Source organism: Gopherus flavomarginatus, chromosome 14 (assembly GCF_025201925.1).
Source record: "Gopherus flavomarginatus isolate rGopFla2 chromosome 14, rGopFla2.mat.asm, whole genome shotgun sequence".
Lineage (NCBI taxonomy): Eukaryota > Metazoa > Chordata > Testudines > Testudinidae > Gopherus > Gopherus flavomarginatus.
This window is the reverse complement of record NC_066630.1, coordinates 38,724,361-38,743,492: the sequence shown is the minus strand read 5'-3', so window position 1 is coordinate 38,743,492 and position 19,132 is coordinate 38,724,361. Positions and strand designations below refer to the sequence as shown.

Genomic DNA, 19,132 nt, shown 5'->3' with positions numbered 1-19,132 from the left:
GTGGCCACACTTACAGCAACCAGCGCTGCAAGTGGTGTTAGATGTGGCCACACTGCAGCGCTGTTGGGCGGCTTCAAGGGGGGTTCCGGGAACGCGAGAGCAAACCGGGAAAGGAGACCCGCTTCGCCGCGGTTTGCTCTCGCGTTCCCGGAGCCACCCAGCAAACCGCAGGGAAGGAGACCTGCTTGCTCTGGGCTCCGGGAACGAGAGAGCAAACCGGGAAAGGAGACCCGCTTCGCCGCGGTTTGCTCTCTCGTTCCCGGAGCCACCCAGCAAACCGCAGGGAAGGAGATCTGCTTGCTCTGGGCTCTGGGAACGAGAGAGCAAACCGGGAAAGGAGACCCGCTTCGCCGCGGTTTGCTCTCGCGTTCCCGGAGCCACCCAGCAAACCGCAGGGAAGGAGACCTGCTTGCTCTGGGCTCTGGGAACGAGAGAGCAAACCGGGAAAGGAGACCCGCTTCGCCGCGGTTTGCTCTCTCGTTCCCGGAGCCACCCAGCAAACCGCAGGGAAGGAGACCTGCTTGCTCTGGGCTCCGGGAACGAGAGAGCAAACCGGGAAAGGAGACCAGCTTGATTACCAGAGGCTTCCTCCTTCCACGGAGGTCAAGAAAAGCGCTGGTAAGTGTCTACATTGGATTACCAGCGCTGGATCACCAGCGCTGGATCCTCTACACCCGAGACAAAACGGGAGTACGGCCAGCGCTGCAAACAGGGAGTTGCAGCGCTGGTGGTGCCCTGCAGATGTGTACACCTTCAAAGTTGCAGCGCTGTAACTCCCTCACCAGCGCTGCAACTTTCTGATGTAGACAAGCCCTATGTCTGTTGCAATACCCATCATAGCAGAGTTCCAGACTCAGGGCCCCCTACATGACCAGGCCTGAAATTCCCCAGGCACAAAGCTCTGAAGCCTTTGGAGGTATTTCATACCAGTCCTGCCATAGCCAGTGCATTAAACTGCAAGCTTAGGGAGCATGAGTTCTATTCCCAGTTCTTCCCCATGGCTGCTGTAAATATATCTGTTCCCTTCATAACACTTATTATGAAACTAGAGTTTTGTATTGTTCCCTCAAGGGGTAACTCTCATTCACCTATTTTATAGGTAAGAGAAATGAGAGCTTGCCTAAGCTCATTTCAGACAGAGCTTGCCATAGAACCCAACATAACAGAGCCAATTCTCATCCAGTTTGCCACATAGCATTTCAGAAGGAACATGCCATGTTAGGTGCTTCTGGACCTCACTACACAGTGTGACTGTTGCACCTTCTAGTGTTTAAACACATACAGAGGTTTATGATGGTGGTACTTCTCCTAAGCTTGGTTGATAAATGCAGTAGTGTTAACTTAATAGACTTAGATTTCTGTAAGGCATCAGACTTGATGCCGCACAACATCTTGATTAAAAAAAACTAGCCCAATCTACAATGAACATGGCATGCATTAAATGGATTAAAAACTGGCTAACTGATAGCTCTCAAAATGTAATTGTAAAGTGGAATTATCATTGAATGGGTGCGTTTCCAGTGGGGTCCCACAGGGATTGGGTCTTGGTCCTATGTTATTTAACATTTTTATCACGACCAGGAAGAAAACATAAAATCATGCATAAACAGGGGAATCTTGAGTAGAAGTAGAAAGATTTTTTTACTTCTGTATTTGGCACTGGTGTGACTGCTGCTGTGTCCAGTTCTGGTGTCCACAATTCAAGAAGGACATTGTTAAATTGAAGAGGCTTCAGAGAAGAGGCACGAGAAAGATTAAAGGATTAAAAAGTGATGGACTCAGAAGGCTCAATCTACTTATTTTAACAAAGGGAAGGTTAAGGGGTTACTTGTTTACAGTCTTTAAGTAGCTACATGGGGAACAAATATTTAGTAATGGGCTCTTCAGTCTAGCAGAGAAAGGTGTAACATGATCTGATGGCTGGAAATTGAAGCTAGACAAAATCAGACTGGAAAGAAGGTATAAATTTTTGAGGGTAATTAATGACTGGAACAATTTACAAGGATTGTGGTGGATTCTCCTTCAATTACCATTTTTAAATCAAGATAGGCTGGTTTTCTAAAAGATCTGTTCCAGGAATTATTTTGGAGAAGTTCTCTGGCCTATGGGAGAGGGATGACTCAGTGGTTTGAGCATTGGCCTGCTAAACCCAGGGTTGTGAGTTCAATCCTTGAGGGGGCCATTTAGGGAACAGGGTAGAAATCTGTCTGGGGATTAGCCCTGCTTTGAGCAAGGGGTTGGACTAGATGACCTCCTGAGGTCTCTTCCAACCCTCCTCTTCTATGATCCTATGTCATAGGGGAGATCAGACTAGTTGATAACACTGGTCCACACTGGCTTTGGAATCTATGAAATGCTGCCTCCTGTACATGGTCCAAACACAAGACATCCTTCCTTTCCCTTATCTGGGGTAGGCCAGTTTATCCTGAGTTGGACTCCATCAGAGAATGATGTCCTCATAAGATAACCAGCAAACTCTTTAATGTGTCTGTGATTCTCAGACCTGTTCTTGTAGGGCACAAACACAGTGTAAAACATTTTTTTTTAAGCTGGGCAAAGGGAGCTTGCAAATAGCATGGGATGGGCATCAACCTATAAACAGCAGCATTCACTCCTACAGTTCCCAGGGATCCCACTTCAAGCCACAGTTGAAGAGACCCAGCTTTCTGGGTACAGCTGTTTAACTAAGTAGCTCCAAATGTGTCTCTGTTTGTAAATAAGCTGCATAGTGACAGCAGCTGTTGATGCAGCAGTTTACTTAGTAGCTGTTGAAGAGGTTTGGGGTGCCAGAGCTCAGTGCAGTCCTAGCAAGTCTCATGTGTCTGGAGTTTGTTAGCTGACACCTCTGACTGGGGATGAGATCTGCCCCCAGGCTCCTGACACCAGTGGGATTATCTTATTTTACAGGAACACGGCTGAAAGGGGGAGAAAAGATAAAAGAAGAAATGTGCACAGATTCGTGGGAGCCAGCAGGTCGACTCTGTTCCCCAAAGGAAGGCTCAGCAGCTGTTATTCACCAGGAACCTCCATCTTATGTGGTACCCAGAAGTTTACATACTGCACCCGTCACAGCGAAGGAAGTGAACCTCGACGTGCTCAGGAGTGGAGTTGCCTGTCTGCCAGGTGAGTGAGTGAGCCAGAGGGATGGGCAGGAAGCTTTATGCTGCAAAAGGGCTGATGTAGGTGTGCTGCTGATAGGGATGCATTTTAGACTTTCCCGTGGGGCAGGAGGTCTGTGTGTGCCGTATTCCTTTCACTATAAACATTTCTGAAGTTCGGTCCTCAAATCCCTGGCCAACTCTTGGAGCTTTCAAGCCGAGTCGGAGACTGGCAGGAAACAGGACCTCGCGCTCAAGAAGGACTAGATAATTTGCATCCAGGAGTCCTAATGTAACTATAGCATCCTTGTGGCCAAGATGGAATCCACTCTGCGGGATGGCTGCGGTCAAGGAAAGGTGCTCCCCTTCTACCCCAGGGGCACCTGTTCCAACCCCCAACGTAAATACATACATATTGGAACAGTACAATGAATATAGGAAAGGGAAATATTTATTTACAGAGGGATGAATGTAGAAAACCAGCATGGAGAAAGATAAGGAGAGAGGTAAAACAAGGGTATATTGACCACGGGGACCCATGTGCCCAATGTGCACAGCATCTAGACAGAGAGCTCAGGAATCTAGGACAGAGTTCTGATCAATGTAGGAAAAGGGTCATAGTGGACCAGCAACTCAATAGAGCTCCCAGTACAACCTAGTGGCAAAAAGGGCTAATGCAATCCGTGGCTATCTAAAGGGGATTAGTGGGCAGAAGTAGGGAGGTAGGGTGATCAGATGTTCCGATTTTATAGGGACAGTCCCGATTTTGGGGTCTTTTTCTTATATAGGATCCTATTACCCCCTGTCCCGATTTTTCACACTTGCTGTCTGGTCACCCTATAGGGAGGTGATTTTAACTCTGCATATGGCACTGGTGAGACCAATACTAGGATACTGCATCCAGATCTGGAGTCCACATTTTAAAAAGGATGTTGAAAAATTGGAGAGAATGCAGAAAAGAGCCACAAAAATAACTCAAGGGCTAGCAAAAATGCCTTACAATGAGCGACTTCAGGAGCTCAACGTGTAGAAGACTGAGGGGTGACTTGGTTACAGAAAGACCTTCATGGGGAGAAAATAACAGCTACTAAAAGCCTCTTTAATCTAGCAGAGGAAGGCAGAACACAAACCAGTGGCTGGAAACTGAAACCAGACAAATTAGAAATAAGGCCCAGTTTTTTTAACTGTGAGGATGATTAACCATTGGAACAAACTACCAAATCAAGTCTGGATGCCTTTCTGGAAGATATCCTTTATCCAGGCACAAGTTGTTGGGCTCCACACAGGGGTAACTGGGTGAAGGTCTCTGGCCTGTGTTGTATAGGAGGTCAGACCAGGTGATCTGATGGTCCCTTCTGCCCTTAAACTCTATGAATCTATGAAAAATGCAAACCAAAATTGTCACATGCACATAACATGTGAACACAGGGGCAGCCTTCCAGCAATGCTTGAAGAGAACCTTCATCTGAGGGAGGAGCAACATCAGAAGCACTAAATGCATCCAACTCATCCCTGGGAAGTGGGTGTGCCCAGCATAATACTAGGAGGAGTGTGAACTGGGGAGGACATGTCCATGTGCTCAAACACACACAGACACACCCCTCTAATGGGGTATTAGACGTGGGTAGGGGTTATGGGAACACTGTGGTTACAGTGAAGAGAGTAAAAACGGTTTTATAAGGGGTAGGAACTAACAGTGGCGGTTCAAAAGAAGCTTTCCTCTGGGCAGGATGTTTCATTAGTCAGTTGTGGCACTTGCAGTTTCCTGTGAATTATCCAGTCCCAGCCACTGATGGAGACAGACCCCTTGTCTGAGCTGGTCAGGTAATTTCTATACTCCTATGTGGGAGTCAGGGGAAAGTTTAATCCAGTTTTTGCAGTTAATAATTCAGAGGACAATAACTGGTGCTTCAATAAAAGGTGAAAACAACCCCTACTGAACTTGACCATTGTATCATCTTGTCCATAAAGAGAGGATTCCATCCTGATCTCTCCGGCACTCAGCTGATGCCCTGGAGCATGAGAGTTTTGATGGCTTCTCTCTTAACTCACGGAGCTCCATATAGTATTAATGAACTCTTTCTATTTTAGCACCATTTTTTGGTCTTGTACTGCCCTGAACAGAACACAATATTCCAGGTGCAGTAACAGGGCTCCTGATTTATTTAATCTCCCGTTTAGACCTGACTTTAGAAGAACAAAGACCATTTAATGGTCCTCCTCCCTGAAAAGGGGTTAACCCTACTTGTGATTTCCCCTCTGTTTGAAATAATGCCTGCTTGGGGCCCTGGCTCTCATTACCAAACGCCACTGAGAGATTTGCTCCTAGCAGGGCAGATCTGTTTATCTGGGGCCCTTTGTGCCCTCACTGAAACCACTTATTTACTTTGCTCTATTTCTATTCACGTTCCCTCCAAGGGGACAGCAGGGGTCAAGTGGGCAAGATACAGAAAAGTGTAATTTTAATTATTATTTTTTTTAGGATTCTGCTTTTTTTAGGTTTCTTGGGATGTTTTTAATCATGTCATGCCATTTTTGCAACAAACAAGATACATGTGTTCCCAGCTTGTATAGATGAGCGGTCTCCTCAGAACAGTGAGATTGTGGGGTACAACAATGCTGGTAACTTGCCCTTGCCTGGGGCCCCTGCCAGGTTTGTTGACTAGAAAAGACCAGGTGTGGATCTCTGAGGTGAAATGTAGAACTCTGAAACACACCGGTCGGGTGCAGTTGCACTGCCCCGTTGGGTCCTTTGCCGGGGCGGCTCCAGGAATCAGCGCACCAACCATGTGCCTGGGGTAGCAAGGCACGGGGGGCGGCCTGCTGGTCGCCAGGAGGGTGGCAGTCAGGCAGCCTTCGGCAGCCAGCGGTCTGGCTTCGGCGGCAATTTGGCGGCGGGTACGCGGAAGGCACGGGACCAGTGGACCTCCTGCAGGCATGCCGCCGAATCTGTGGCACCAGCAGATCTCCCACAGGTGCGCCGCCGAAAGCCGCCTGCCTGCCGCACTTGGGGCAGCAAAATACATAGAGCCACCCCTGTCCTTTGCTTCCTTGTTCTCAGTGCAGAGCCAAGCAGTCCCGAGCCAAGCAAGGAGGATTGCTGAATGCCAATTAACACATATCGCACATTCCTGGTGTAAAGCTGCATAATCTCTTAAATACCCCCTCAACTTCTGCCACTGGAATTTTTGTCATGAAGGAGAGAGCCACAACTGCCTTCAGCTCTCCTTTCCTGGCTGGCAAGACCAGAGGCGTTTGGCTAAAGCAAAGGTCTTTCATCTGCTCCATGCATAGAGCCCTGGGGAATTCAGCTTGCTTTAGGTGGGGGAGTCAGCTGCATTGTGTATGCTCTCTTTGTTCACATCTTAACCCATTGGCATCCCCTGCAGAAGGACTCCAAACCTCCTGCAAGGTTAACAGTGTGTGCCCAGCACCCATTGTCCCTTTAGGGCTGCCATAGTGTGGTGGGCTCCTCCACAGTGAGGGGAAAGCCATGCTTCTGATGCCTCCATCTTGTGTTGACCCTGGAGTGAGAGCTGCGGGTTCCCTCTCTATAGATTTGTTCTGAAGAGAAGCCTGCTGCTTTGTGTGCTGGGAGACTAGGCTTTCCTCCCTCCGCCTGGAATACTAGTGCTGAATTTGATTAGGCTGCACACGGTTCTTCAAAGCTCTTTAAATAAGCAATCAGCTGCAAAAGTAATCGTGCTGCTTGAGGGCCAAGAGGGCTTTAGACCCTTCAAGCCTGAGTTTTATTACTTTCTGCGGTGCTGAGTGTGGGCCTGAATCGCTGTTTCCAGTAACTGCAACAGAGACCGTGCAAACAGCGAGCATTGTCTGTGCCTCTCAGTGGCCATGGCACTGCTTCAATGGCAAGTCCTGGTCTTCTGGTGGGCACTGGTGTGTCGTAGAGGATGTGTACTCAATTCTGTGGGGGTGGAAAGTGGGAGAAGAGCATTTGGTCCCAACAGCAATGCCGTAATTTACAGGGAGAATCACTAAGGGCCGTGGGTGAGCTGGGCTGCCCTGGAGGTAATCTGTGGGGGAATCCTTCAAGGCTCTGATAAACTGCAGATGTTAAAATAAATTCTCATTTTCAGGCACCAGAGACAAGTGTGGACGTGCAGTGGCCATAATCACCACAAGGAACACGATTTGGCTAAACCCTCACTGCAACACCAGCGAGCTGGTGCGCCTCCTCCTGTACTTGCACAGCATCCCAAGGTTGGTGCCATTTCCAGGCTGGGCAGGGTGTCAGACAGGCAGAACAGGGCAATCTCTACTGGCACCTAGTTTGGAGCTAGATGGAGCTGGCTGCCTTTGGCAGCATGAGGAGATGGCCCCAAACAGCTCAGAATCTGCACAAGCCATAGATCTGCTGGCTTTGGTCATGCAGCTTGCAATATACACATGCTAAGCAGTAGTGCTATGTGTATATTGTTCTACGTTTCCAAGCATTGCCATGAATCCAAACCATTTCTCACTCTTCTGCATTAACTCAGAAAATAGGGCTTAGAAAACATGACGTTGACAATTCTGGGGTAGCCCAGCAACTCACGCAACAGCCCTGTCATATAGATCTAGGAAACAATCTTCCTGACAGCCTGTCCTCCAGTGCTGAAGGTGGCTGCAGAGGCTGAGCAAGTGTACCTCAGCTGGACGAGTGAGGTATTGGCATCACGGATGTGATACAGTTTGCCTGGTAGAGCTAAACGCATTCAGAATGTATCAGTTTGTCGTGTGCTCTGTAGTTTTCAACCCCTACTGCTGCTGTCATGGGGCTTCTTCCAGATCCTCACAGATAGGGTGACCAGATGTTCCGATTTTATAGGGACAGTCCTGATTTTTGGGTCTTTTTTCTTATATAGGCTCCTATTACCCTCCACCCCCTGTCTCAATTTTTCACATTTGCTGTCTGGTCACCCTACTCACAGACTCCGTTGGGTCTTAGCTCCTGGTCTGCGTTTTGTAATACTTTGAAAAATACGATTAGTTCCAAGTGTGAGCTTTGTTGTCAGTGCAGCCGAAAGGATGTAAGTGATGCTGCATTCCAGCCCTCAGGCACAGTCAGTGAGTGCTGGCACTCCCCATGGCTTCCCTCCTCACTACCTGCCTCCGGAGAAATGTGATAGTCTGTGTTGTCAGAGGATTTGCTGCTGGGGTCTGGGGAGTGGAGCAGCATGGCTGGAATTACAGTGTCACAGTGGTAGGTGGGGCATCAGGAATTTACTTAGCAGTACAAGGGAAGAAGAAGGAGCACCCTAGGCAACCTCAAAGGGAAGATATTGTGGCTAACAAAATGAGGCCAGTTAGTGGCTTCCGTTTACAGAGTTGTATCGGGCATGCCCAGCACGGTACACCATGTTATCTAACAGTACCGCATGAATAGCCCATGCTGCACTGTGGCAATGACACACTAACTCGTCTTTTCTTTTCCTCACAGAGCAGAGTGCCGAGCTTTGGGCCTAACCATTCTGGTAGATGCTCGTCGCTGTTCACCAGTTCCTGCCCTTTTTAAGGCTTTCAATTTACTGCAGGTGAGCCTGTAGAAGCAGCCCAAGTCCTTTGGCCTCAGGCTCTTTGGTGTGGTTGCTGTGTTCTGTCTTCCTGAAATCCATCCATGCCATCCCAGGTTTTGGCTGCTTTCAGGAGGTGGAGCGCTGGCCTGTTTCAGGGGGACCCCCCTGCCTGTACTTCCCAGCCCTCAGGAAAAGAGAGAGTCCTGACTTGGGGGGAAAAACAGCTGCATTCCTTTCAGCCACTGCTGAGAGCCTTGTCCTCAGGCTCGTAAGTGCTGTCCACGGAACTCTGCTCAGAATGTGCTGCCACATTTCTGGCGAGTGTCTCTGTTGGCATCAAGATTTTGTTTTCATTCATCAGCTGCATGAAATATTCAGTAGACCGTCACTTTCAAAGACGAATTAAAAGTGAAGCAGAAACGCCAGTGCTGTGGCTGTGGCTGGCGGGACTGTCTCTGAAAGAGGAGGGCGATGCTTTATGTCAGTGCTCTTCTGAGGAACCCGTACTGCTGCTGATCTGGTGGGGGGGTGGGGAAGGCGGGAATGATTGGAAGCAGACATGCTGTAACTTAATCTTGTTTCAGGTCACAGGCTTTCATGTCAGTCAGCTGGAAATGAAGTGCATTGTGTTGACATTGATCAGAACTTATTTCCCATCTGTTGTTAGAAATCCAAACAAGATAATGAGTTGTAGCTGCAACTAATCATGGCTAAGCAGGTGCCTCTTTGCACTGGCCTTTTGGCCCCTCAGGGTGTCCACTCAAACAGACTCTGAATGAACCCAGGATGAGATTTTAATGACACTTGTGCATACAGAAAGGCCGGTTGGCTGGGTGGGTGGTGCTTTGCTCTGCCACATCAGAGAGCTAGGGCTGAGTCATGGGTTTCCTCTCTTCCTTCCAGAGCTGGGTGGAGTTGGGAGCTGTGCTCAGGCAGCATGCTTAGCCCCTGGGGCAAGGGAGTATCTTATGGTGACCGTGCTGTGCTCTTGCTCCCAGTGCTGCAGGGGTAACATTCACAGCTCCTGGGAAAGGGAGTGTCTTTCATTTCATAGGGCATGGCTACACTTGGAGAGCACAGTGAGTTAAACCAGCCTTCGTAGAGTGCAGTAGAGAAAGCGCTGCAGTCTGTCCACACTGACAGCTGACAGCGCACTGGCATGGCCACATTAGCAGCTCTTGCAACAGCCACAGAGAGCAGTGCATTGTGGTAGCTATCCCAGCATGCAAGTGGATGCAACGTGCTTTTCAAATGGGGGCTGGGGTGGAGTGTGACAGTGTGTTGTTTGTATGTGGGGAGAGAGAGTGGGTTTTTGGGGGGCTGAGAGCATGTCACCATACTGTCTTGTAAGTTCAGACAGCAGCAGACCTCTCCCCGCCTCTCTCACACACACACAGCATTCCACAGTAATGGTTGCTTTGTCTTGGAGCAGATAAGCAACCGGCTGTCAAACGGAGCTTTCAAAGAGCATATCCAAAACAATGACAAGAGTGGCCACTTGACTTAAGGGGATTATGGGATGTTTCCGGAGGCTGATTAGAGCGCAGTAATGCAACACCTCGTTCACACTGATGCCGCAGCGCTCCAGTAGGGGCACATCAAATGTTATTCCTCTCGCCGAGGTGGAGAACCAGCAGCACTGTAGCCGTGGAGTCAGAGCGCTCTCAGTGCCTTGCCAGTGAGCTAGTGCGCCCGGGGCTCCTTTCATGCGCTGTAACTCACAAGTGTAGCCAAGCCCATAGTGTCGCTCCTTGGTGCCTGGCTCAGGGCTCTGAGGTGTTGCAGAGGCGCTGGGTTCTGTAGGCTACATAGCTATGTTTCAGATGACAGACTTCCTAGAAATCAGCAATGATCTTAGGGAGCTGGAGTGATCAGAACATAGGACTAGAACGGGCCTCCCACTTGGGTCATTGAGTCCAGTTCCCTGGTATCATGGTACCCCATTGTATCATCCTGTTAATACATTTATCAAGCTCCTTTTTCAAACCAGTTGGGTTTCTTCTCCCCACTCCTCCTACTGGGAACAATTTTCCAAGGGTTGTGGTGGTGTCTCCATCATTGACTCTTTTTAAGCCAAGATTGGATGTTTTTCTAAATGTTATGCTCTAGGAATTATTTTGGGGGTGTTCTGTGGGCTGTGTCATGCAGAAGTTCAGATTAGATGCTCAGAATGGTCCCTTCTGATCTTGGAATCTGTGAATTAGAAGATCTCAAAGCACTCTACAAAGGAGGTCGGTATCATTATCCCCATTTTACAGATGGAGAAAGTGAGGCACAGAGAAATTAAAGTGACTTTCTTACCCGGCAGGCCAATGGCAGAGCTAGGAATAAAACCCTGTACTCTTGAGTCCTAGGTCAGTACCCTAGCCTTAAGGCCCTATTACCTAGACTGTAGCGTATAGACTAGAATATGTTTTGGTGTTCAAATCCCAATGTATCTCAGGGGATGAATGGTTATATACTCCTGTTTGTTCCAGAAGAAAAGATCATAGAAGATTACGGTTGGAAGAGACCTCAGGAGGTCATTTTGTCCAATCCCTTCTCAAAGCAGGACCAACCCCAACTAAATCATCCCAGCCAGGGCTTTGTCAAGCCAGACCTTAAAAACCTCTAAGGATGGAGATTCCACCACCTCCCTAGGGAAACCATTCCAGTGCTTCACCACTCTCCTAGCGAAATAGTGTTTCTTAATATCCAGCCTAGACCTTCCTCACTGCAACTTGAGACCATTGCTTCTTGTTCTGTCATCTGCCACCACTGAGAACAACCGAGCTCTATCCTCTTTGGAACCCCCCTTCAGGTAGTTGAAGGCTACTATCAAATCCCCCCTCACTCTTCTCTTCTGCAGACTAACTAAGCCCAGTTCCCTCAGCTAAGAACATAAGAATGGCCATACTGGGTCAGACCAAAAGTCCTTCTAGCCCAGTATCCTGTCTACCGACAGTGGCCAATGCCAGGTGCCCCTGAGGGAGTGAACCTAACAGGCAATGATCAAGTGATCTCTCTCCTGCCATCCAGCTCCCCTCCCGACAAACAGAGTCTAGGAACACCATTCCTTACCCATCCTGGCTAATAGCCATTAATGGACTTAACCTCCATGAAATTATCCAGTTCTCTTTTAAACCCTGTTATAGTCCTAGCCTTCACAACCTCCTCAAGTAAGGAGTTCCACAAGTTGACTGTGCACTGTGTGAAGAAGAACTTCCTTTTATTTGTTTTAAACCTGCTGCCCATTAATTTCATTTGGTGGCCCCTAGTTCTTGTATTATGGGAACAAGTAAATAACTTTTCCTTATTTATTTTCTCCACATCACTCATGATTTTATATACCTCTATCATATCCCCCCTTAGTCTCTTCTTTTCCAAGCTGAAGAGTCCTAGCCTCTTTAATCTCCCCTCATATGGGACCCGTTCCAACCCCCTAATCATTTAAGTTTCCCTTCTCTGAACCTTTTCTAGTGCCAGTACATCTTTTTTGAGATGAGGAGACCACATCTGTACACAAGTATTCAAGATGTGGGTGTCCCATGGATTTATATAAGGGCAATAAGATACTCTCCATCTTATTTTCTATCCCCTTTTGAATGATTCCTAACATCCTATTTGCTTTTTTGACTGCTGCTGCAAATTACGTGGACGTCTTCAGAGAATTATCCATGACTCCAAATTCTTTTCCCTGATTCGTTGTAGCTAAATTAGCCCCCATCATATTGTATGTATAGTTGGGTTATTTTTTCCAAGGTGAATTACTTTACATTTATCCACATTAAATTTCATTTGCCATTTTGTTGCCCAATCACTTAGTTCTGTGAGATCTTTTTGAAGTTCAGTCTGCTTTGGTCTTAACTATCTTGAGCAGTTTAGTATCATCTGCAGACTTTGCCACCTCACTTTTTACCCCTTTCTCCAGATCATTTATGAATAAATTGAATAGGATTGGTCCTAGGACTGACCCTTGGACCACTAGTTAACCCTCTCTATTCTGAGAATTTACCATTTATTCCTATCCTTTGTTCCTTGTCTTTTAACCGATTCTCCATCCATGAAAGGACCTTCCCTTTTATCCCATGACAACTTAATTTACGTAAGAGCCTTTGGTGAGGGACCTTGTCAAAGGCTTTCTGGAAATCTTAAGTACACTGTGTCCACTGGATCCCCCTTGTCCACATGTTTGTTGACCCCTTCAAAGAACTCTAATAGATTAGTAAGACACAATTTCCCTTTACAGAAACCATGTTGACTTTTGCCCAACAATTTATGTTCTTCTATGTGTCTGACAATTTTATTCTTTACTATTGTTTCAGCTAATTTGCCCAGTACTGACGTTAAGACTTACCGGTCTGTAATTGCCAGGATCACCTCTAGAGCCCTTTTTAAATATTGGTGTTACATTAGCTATCTTCCAGTCATTAGGTACAGAAGCCGATTTAAAGGACAGGTTACAAACCCTAGTTAATAGTTCCACAATTTCACATTTGAGTTCTTTCAAAACTCTTGGGTGAATGCCATCTGGTCCCGGTGACTTGTTACTGTTAAGTTTATCAATTAATTCCAAAATCTCCTCTAATGACACCTCAATCTATGACAATTCCTCAGGTTTGTCACCTACAAAAGCCAGCTCAGGTTTAGGAATCTCCCTAACATCCTCAGCCACGGAAACTGAAGCAAAGAATTAATTTAGTTTCTCCTCAATGACTTTATCGTCTTTAAGCGCTCCTTCTGTATCTTGATCGTCCAGGGGCCCCACGGTTGTTTAGCAGGCTTCCTGCTTCTGATGTACTTAAAAAACATTGTTATTACATTTTGGCTAGCTGTTCTTCAAACTCCTTTTTGGCTTTTCTTACATGTTTACACTTAATTTGGCAGTGTTTATACTCCTTTCTATTTAAGATTTGACTTCTACTTTTTAAAAGATGCCTTTTTATCTCTCACTGCTTCTTTTACATGATTGTTAAGCAACGGTAGCTCTTTTTTAGTTTTTATTAGCCTGCTCACCCAGCTTGTCTCTCTCATATCCTGGGACCAATGCGGCTACAGCAACACAGCAAGCAAGAGACCAAAAATCGATTAGGAGTACTTGTGGCACCTTAAAGACTAACAAATTTATTTCAGCATGAGCTTTCGTGAGCTACAGCTCACTTCTTCGGTTGCTCACGGAAGCTCATGCTGAAATAAATTTGTTAGTCTCTAAGGTGCCACAAGTACTCCTGTTCTTTTTGCGGATACAAACTAACACGGCTGCTACTCTGAAACCTGTCAAAAATCGATTGTGAGGTATGGGAAGTTTCCTTTGCCAGCCTCTTACTTGCTCAGATTCTGTCCTTCCCTTTCTAACCTCTTGTGAGCCAGTCCCTCCTTCTGCCTCATTCAACCTGCAAGTCGGAATTTGGTCTGGTCAACGTTGTTCTGTTAACTTTTTTCCAACTGATCATTGAGCTTCTGACTAAACAACAACTGGTGCGGAAAGTGTCTGCTTTTCTTAGAAATATTCCATATTCTGTCAGGAGTATGGCCCTCAGCTGCGCCCGTTCAGTACTCCTGACGCCCTCGGCAACCTGATTGGCTGAAGAAGCCCGCAGGCCAATTCTTAAACCTAGCAGCAGCGACAGCTTGCTGGCTGTTCAATGCACATGCTCACCGACACTCTGCCTTCCTGTGCTTGTCTCCCCAAGCCCTGCTCCTGCTGTGCTCCTCCACGGCTCCAGCCCACATCCTGCCCTGCACCCAGCCGTGTTCCCGTCCTGCCTTCCCTGATTCCTGGTGATCCAGTTCTGACTCTCAGTTCTGATTCCTGACTCCATCTGCACCTTTGGCTCTGGCATTTGAATTCTGACTCTGATTCTCATCTTTGGCCCTGCTTCCTGGCTTTGGCCCTATCTCAACCCGGGGCTCTGGTGTCTAGATGCTGACCGCTAGGCCTGACTCCTGCTCTAGCCACTAGGCCTGGCCACTGACAATCCTGTCTTCTGACATTTTCTTTTCTGGAAAACTAAAAAAATTTCAGTCTCTGACAGTTTTTGGATGAAAATTTTTTAATTTTTCAATGAAAATTTCCACAGGAACCCTCCTCCCCACGCACACTTTCTGATTATCTGTAATCATAATTCCAATTTTACAGCCTCACCGTGTGTTCTCAGAAATTATTGGGTTGTCAGAACATTAGCATCGTGACCCTATTATGCAAGCAGGTAGGAGGAGGAGAAGAAGGGCAGTGGCGGGGAACTTAATTAAATATACATTTTCAGTGCCACCAGCTGTCTTGAAATGATGGTTCATCTTCCTCCACCTGCATTATCCAGAAGAGACACCAGTCAAATTCCAGGATGTCTGTACAGCTGTGATCTCTGTCTCTCTCCCTGTCCCGTCCCCTCCCCGGTGATCTCCAGTTTTTACCCCAGTAATTCTGAACTTGTTGTGCTGTTCTGGCCTTTTCCTGACATTTGTCAGTGATCAAATGAAAAGGTGAATAAAAGATTCAGAAAAACCCCTGTATGCTTAGAAGGGACAATTGTTAGAATTGTATCCCACTCATACAAGGAGACCAAGGGGGTGGAATGAGGAGAGATACTTATTTAGCATAAGAAAAAGTCTGTTTCCTTGCCCAAAGATCTCCACTGCGGTTTTGGCCCTTATATTTGTAGAATCCTGAATTGGGCCTCTGCACATTGGCCTTTAATTTCTCAGTCAGAAGAAAGACCAAGAACTAGCTCAGTTAAGGGGAAGCACCTTTAGAACTCAAAGACATCAGGCTTGGACCACCCCTTCCACCTTTCGCAGTGAGTTGAGGCAGAAGTGTGTTCTTAGAGCTGGCTCTCAAGTCATTAATGCAGAGTCAAGTTCAGCCTATGGGGTAGAAATGGGAGACTGTTAAAGCAATCTGCAGTGCTATTTACTGGAGTTCATCATCCCCTGTGTTTTCCAGTGATTGCCTATTTTGTCTGCTTGTGCTGCTGCTCACTCTGGGTGTTATGTCCTTAAAGGTCATTGGAGAATACGGTTACAGAGTTCTCCTGTCAAAGGCTTGCTGGTCAATTGCATTTATTCTGGACAGATTGCAGCTGAAGCTATACAAAAAAAAGAGTATTTGCTGTCAGGGGGTTTCACTCATCACCAGGGCGCCTCCTCCTGGCTGCTCTGGGGATAAACTCTTTCCACGTGCTGCACCCTCCTCTAGCAGTCCCTTCACCTATCTTCTCTCACCCTGTTGCACCTCTTGCCCCAGCAGCTGCAGCTTCTTGTTCATGAACTTGGCCCTCCCACCCAGGTCACTATTGTCCTCCCCTTCTGGGGTATCGAAGTCTTCCAAGGTGAATTGTCCCAGGCGGTCCATTCACTGCTGTCTGGTCCGTACTGCTTCCCCGGTGGCTGGTAGAGAAACCTGCACCCACCCTCTACACAAGGTTCCAGCTCAGGGACCCTCTCAGTGGCCAAGGTCTGCCCTACCCCATACGTTGCTGCTTTTCCTACCTTCTCAGCTCTCCCAGCTCTGGGTTTGCCAGGCCAGACTCCCTCCTCCCAGGGAGTAGCTGTAGGCTACCTGTATCTACAGCCCCAAACACACCTCACTTCTCCCAGGGAGTGACTGCAGACTGCTTCCCTGCAGCCCCTCTGCTGCGCTCAGCCCCTGGGCTTTAGACAGGCCCCTCCTGTTCTGTCCAGCTGACCCTGTCTAATTAATCCCTGCTCCCTGGCTCCTCCTCCAGGTGCAGCCTGGGCAGTTAATTGGCCCCCCTCGCCACCTTAACCTTTCCATTCTTGTGTGGGTGGACACCCATCACAGTTGCTTATAATTTTACTTCTGGTCTTTTGGCTTTACCAGTCCAAAAACCCTCACAACTTAGCTTGGGCAAAGGCTTTTCTATACAGGCAAGTCGCATCTTAGTTGCATTAAAGATGCGCGAATTCAGCTTTGCACAGTCGGCAAAAACGGGGAAAAAAAAGAAAAATAACAATATAAAAACTGCATCTGTGGTGCGGGTGATTCCGCCCGCCATTCAACTCAGTGAGTTTCGCTATACGCGGTTTTTGCTGTATGCGCTAACCGCAGAACGGAACCCCCGCGTAAGATGAGACTTGCCTGTAGCCTTTTATTGGAAGAGTGCCTGTTATTAGAACATTTGCTAAAATATGAAGCCTTCCCTGCTGCCCAAACCAAGCCATAGTGACCCCGCTATTCACATTGTCTGTTTTCTTTACTCCTGTCTTAGCTCTTTGGGCCTGTCTCTAACTTCCCTGTGGAATGTTCTCCCTGTGCAGGCCTCCTGCTGGAGCAGGAGAGAGAGAGTTTGAGGCCACAGCTGCCAGGACATCCTTGAATTTGGTGCTTCTGTCCATTAACGCTAGTGGCTGGAGGCACGTCCTTGGTGTTGGGCTAGGAGCAGTTAAGTAAAGAACACAAATTTGCTGGCATTGTGGGGAAAATGCTACTTTTCAGTTAGGGGCAGTGCCCGGTGAGAAAGCAGATTTTTTACTGCATCCAGGTACCCTGACTCTGTGCAGTGTTTCCCAGGGCTAACAGCTTGGAGAGCATGTTCCCTTTAGGGCAGATCCTCACCAACAGATATGACTGCTTGCCCCTTCGGGGGAGACTGTGCCCTTCAGTTTGCAATTGCAACTATCTTTGAAGAAGGCATTGCAATCTCTTGTGTTGAAATAAAACTAATGGTACATACTCCTAAGCAATCCATCCAGCTCGTAAGAGATCTGTGCTCTGTTCTCTGTTACAGGACATGGTTCCTCACTGTATTCACGGAGTTCTGCTGCTTGTTGAAAGAGATCTCACTTTTCGGATGGAGAAGCCAACAGCAGTGCAGGTAATGGAAGCATGCATGCAGGAACTGTTGGGGAGCGCCTGAGACTTGTGTTAACCCTCTGAACAGTGAGCTCTCTGTGCACTAATGTACGTTCTTTCTCACTTGAAATCTCTGTAGTGCTGCTCTCTGTTTTATGGTGATGGTCTCTCTTTCCGGTGTGATATTTAAGGGGCTATAAATGTTTATGAATTGAGTAGATCGTTTATTGCCAAGTCCATCACTCTCACATATGCCCATGAATGTCAGGATCCCAGAAAGCTCTTTGATAAGACTCTAGCAGGAAGGATACAGTGGGGAGTTGTGCACAATGAACACTGACTTGAGAACTTTTCAGGCCCTGTTGTCAACAACAGGCTAAATCCCCCAATGGGGCAGCATTGTTATTGTGCTCAGCTGAGCACTCCTACAAGGGGAAGAGAGGACACCAAGGATGGGGAACATCAACACCCTTTTCAGTGGTGGAGTGTCTGTTCTCTTCTGCCAGTTCTGACTGCCCCAGCGGTGGGGAATCGTCAGACCTAGGGCCTGGAAGTCCTGGCTGCTGATGACTATGTTTCAGAACTGTTGTCTGGCTTTGGTGTCTCCAGGGGGTGCTACCTCCCCAGCTGGCACTCACGTTGGGATGTTGGGAAGTTGGGAGGCACTTCCTCCACTAATGCCACTCCCCCGTACTCCCGCTGTCCCAGAGGAAATACAGGCCCCTTCAGCTGGGCCCAGTGACCACAGGACTCCCCAGTGGCTTCCCTGAGACTTTGACCTGGGCGTGGGCTGAGTGAGGGCTTTAGGAAAAGGCCCCATGATTTCATCACACGGAGGTAGAAAATGAGTAATTTTAATGGCCAAGTCATGTTCTCAGCCCCAAGTCAGGGGTTGACACTGGAATCACAGGGTAGAATTCTCTGGCTGTATTATGCAGGAGGTCAGACATGGGGTTCTCACAACAAAAATTTTGGTGGCCTCAGAGTGCGGCCACCAACTCTTGGTAGGGTTTTTTCAGACTCAGTAATAAAAATAATTTACAGTTGTCGCTATCCTTTACTGGACCTAAACGGAATAGAAACATAAATAAGGTGCTTTGCATGTTCTTGTCTTTTTGTTGTTGTTTCTTTTGCATTTTTGGTTGCATTTTTTTTCTTCTTCTAAGACTTGCTAGCTGGTAAGTCTTCTGCTGTGAAAAGTGATATTTGTATGTTTGTTAATACCATTTTCGCAGCAGACTTACTCAGCCCCGGCAAGCCCTGGGACAGATTTAAGTCCTGAATGCTTGTGGACCTGGGAGAGGAGCCACTGCTTTGCGCCCCCCCATCACAGGCCAGGTGACTGTGGCCGCAAGGAAAGGCCCTGGTGGCCGCATGTGGCCGCATTTGAGAAACACTGGATTAGATGCAGCCCCTCCTGGCTTTGAACTCTGTGGCAGAGGTGCAGTTCTGTGACTCCAGGAAGCTCAGCACAGAAAGGTCCAACGAAGGGAGGGGCGTGTTAAAGGAGTAGCGTAATATATTGCTGATAGTTGCAAAATGTAAACCTCAAAATGCAGAAGATGCACAGCGTGGCTAAGTTAGTGTGGCTGTTGGAAGCTTAACTTCTGCGTCCCCTCTCACCCGTAGTTCTGACCTTGCAACTGCCGCATGACTTCAGTGAGTCAAAATTGATAGAGCAGCCTCCAAAAGTATATTATTTGTAGGGTGGTAGCAACACCTAGAGG

At 47.6% G+C, this 19,132-nt stretch overlaps 1 protein-coding gene across 2 annotated transcripts in view; it reads left to right on the top strand.

Annotated features, from left to right (window-relative positions):
- The window catches only part of PLEKHG4 (pleckstrin homology and RhoGEF domain containing G4), a 165,290-nt gene that overhangs the window by 47,525 nt on the left and 98,633 nt on the right, over positions 1-19,132 (top strand). For both annotated transcript variants that reach the window (XM_050923147.1, XM_050923146.1), the window contains 4 exons: positions 2,908-3,123; positions 7,196-7,319; positions 8,539-8,632; positions 17,341-17,427. In XM_050923147.1, the coding sequence (XP_050779104.1) occupies positions 2,908-3,123; positions 7,196-7,319; positions 8,539-8,632; positions 17,341-17,427 (521 nt within the window). The remainder of the gene's footprint in view (positions 1-2,907; positions 3,124-7,195; positions 7,320-8,538; positions 8,633-17,340; positions 17,428-19,132) is intronic.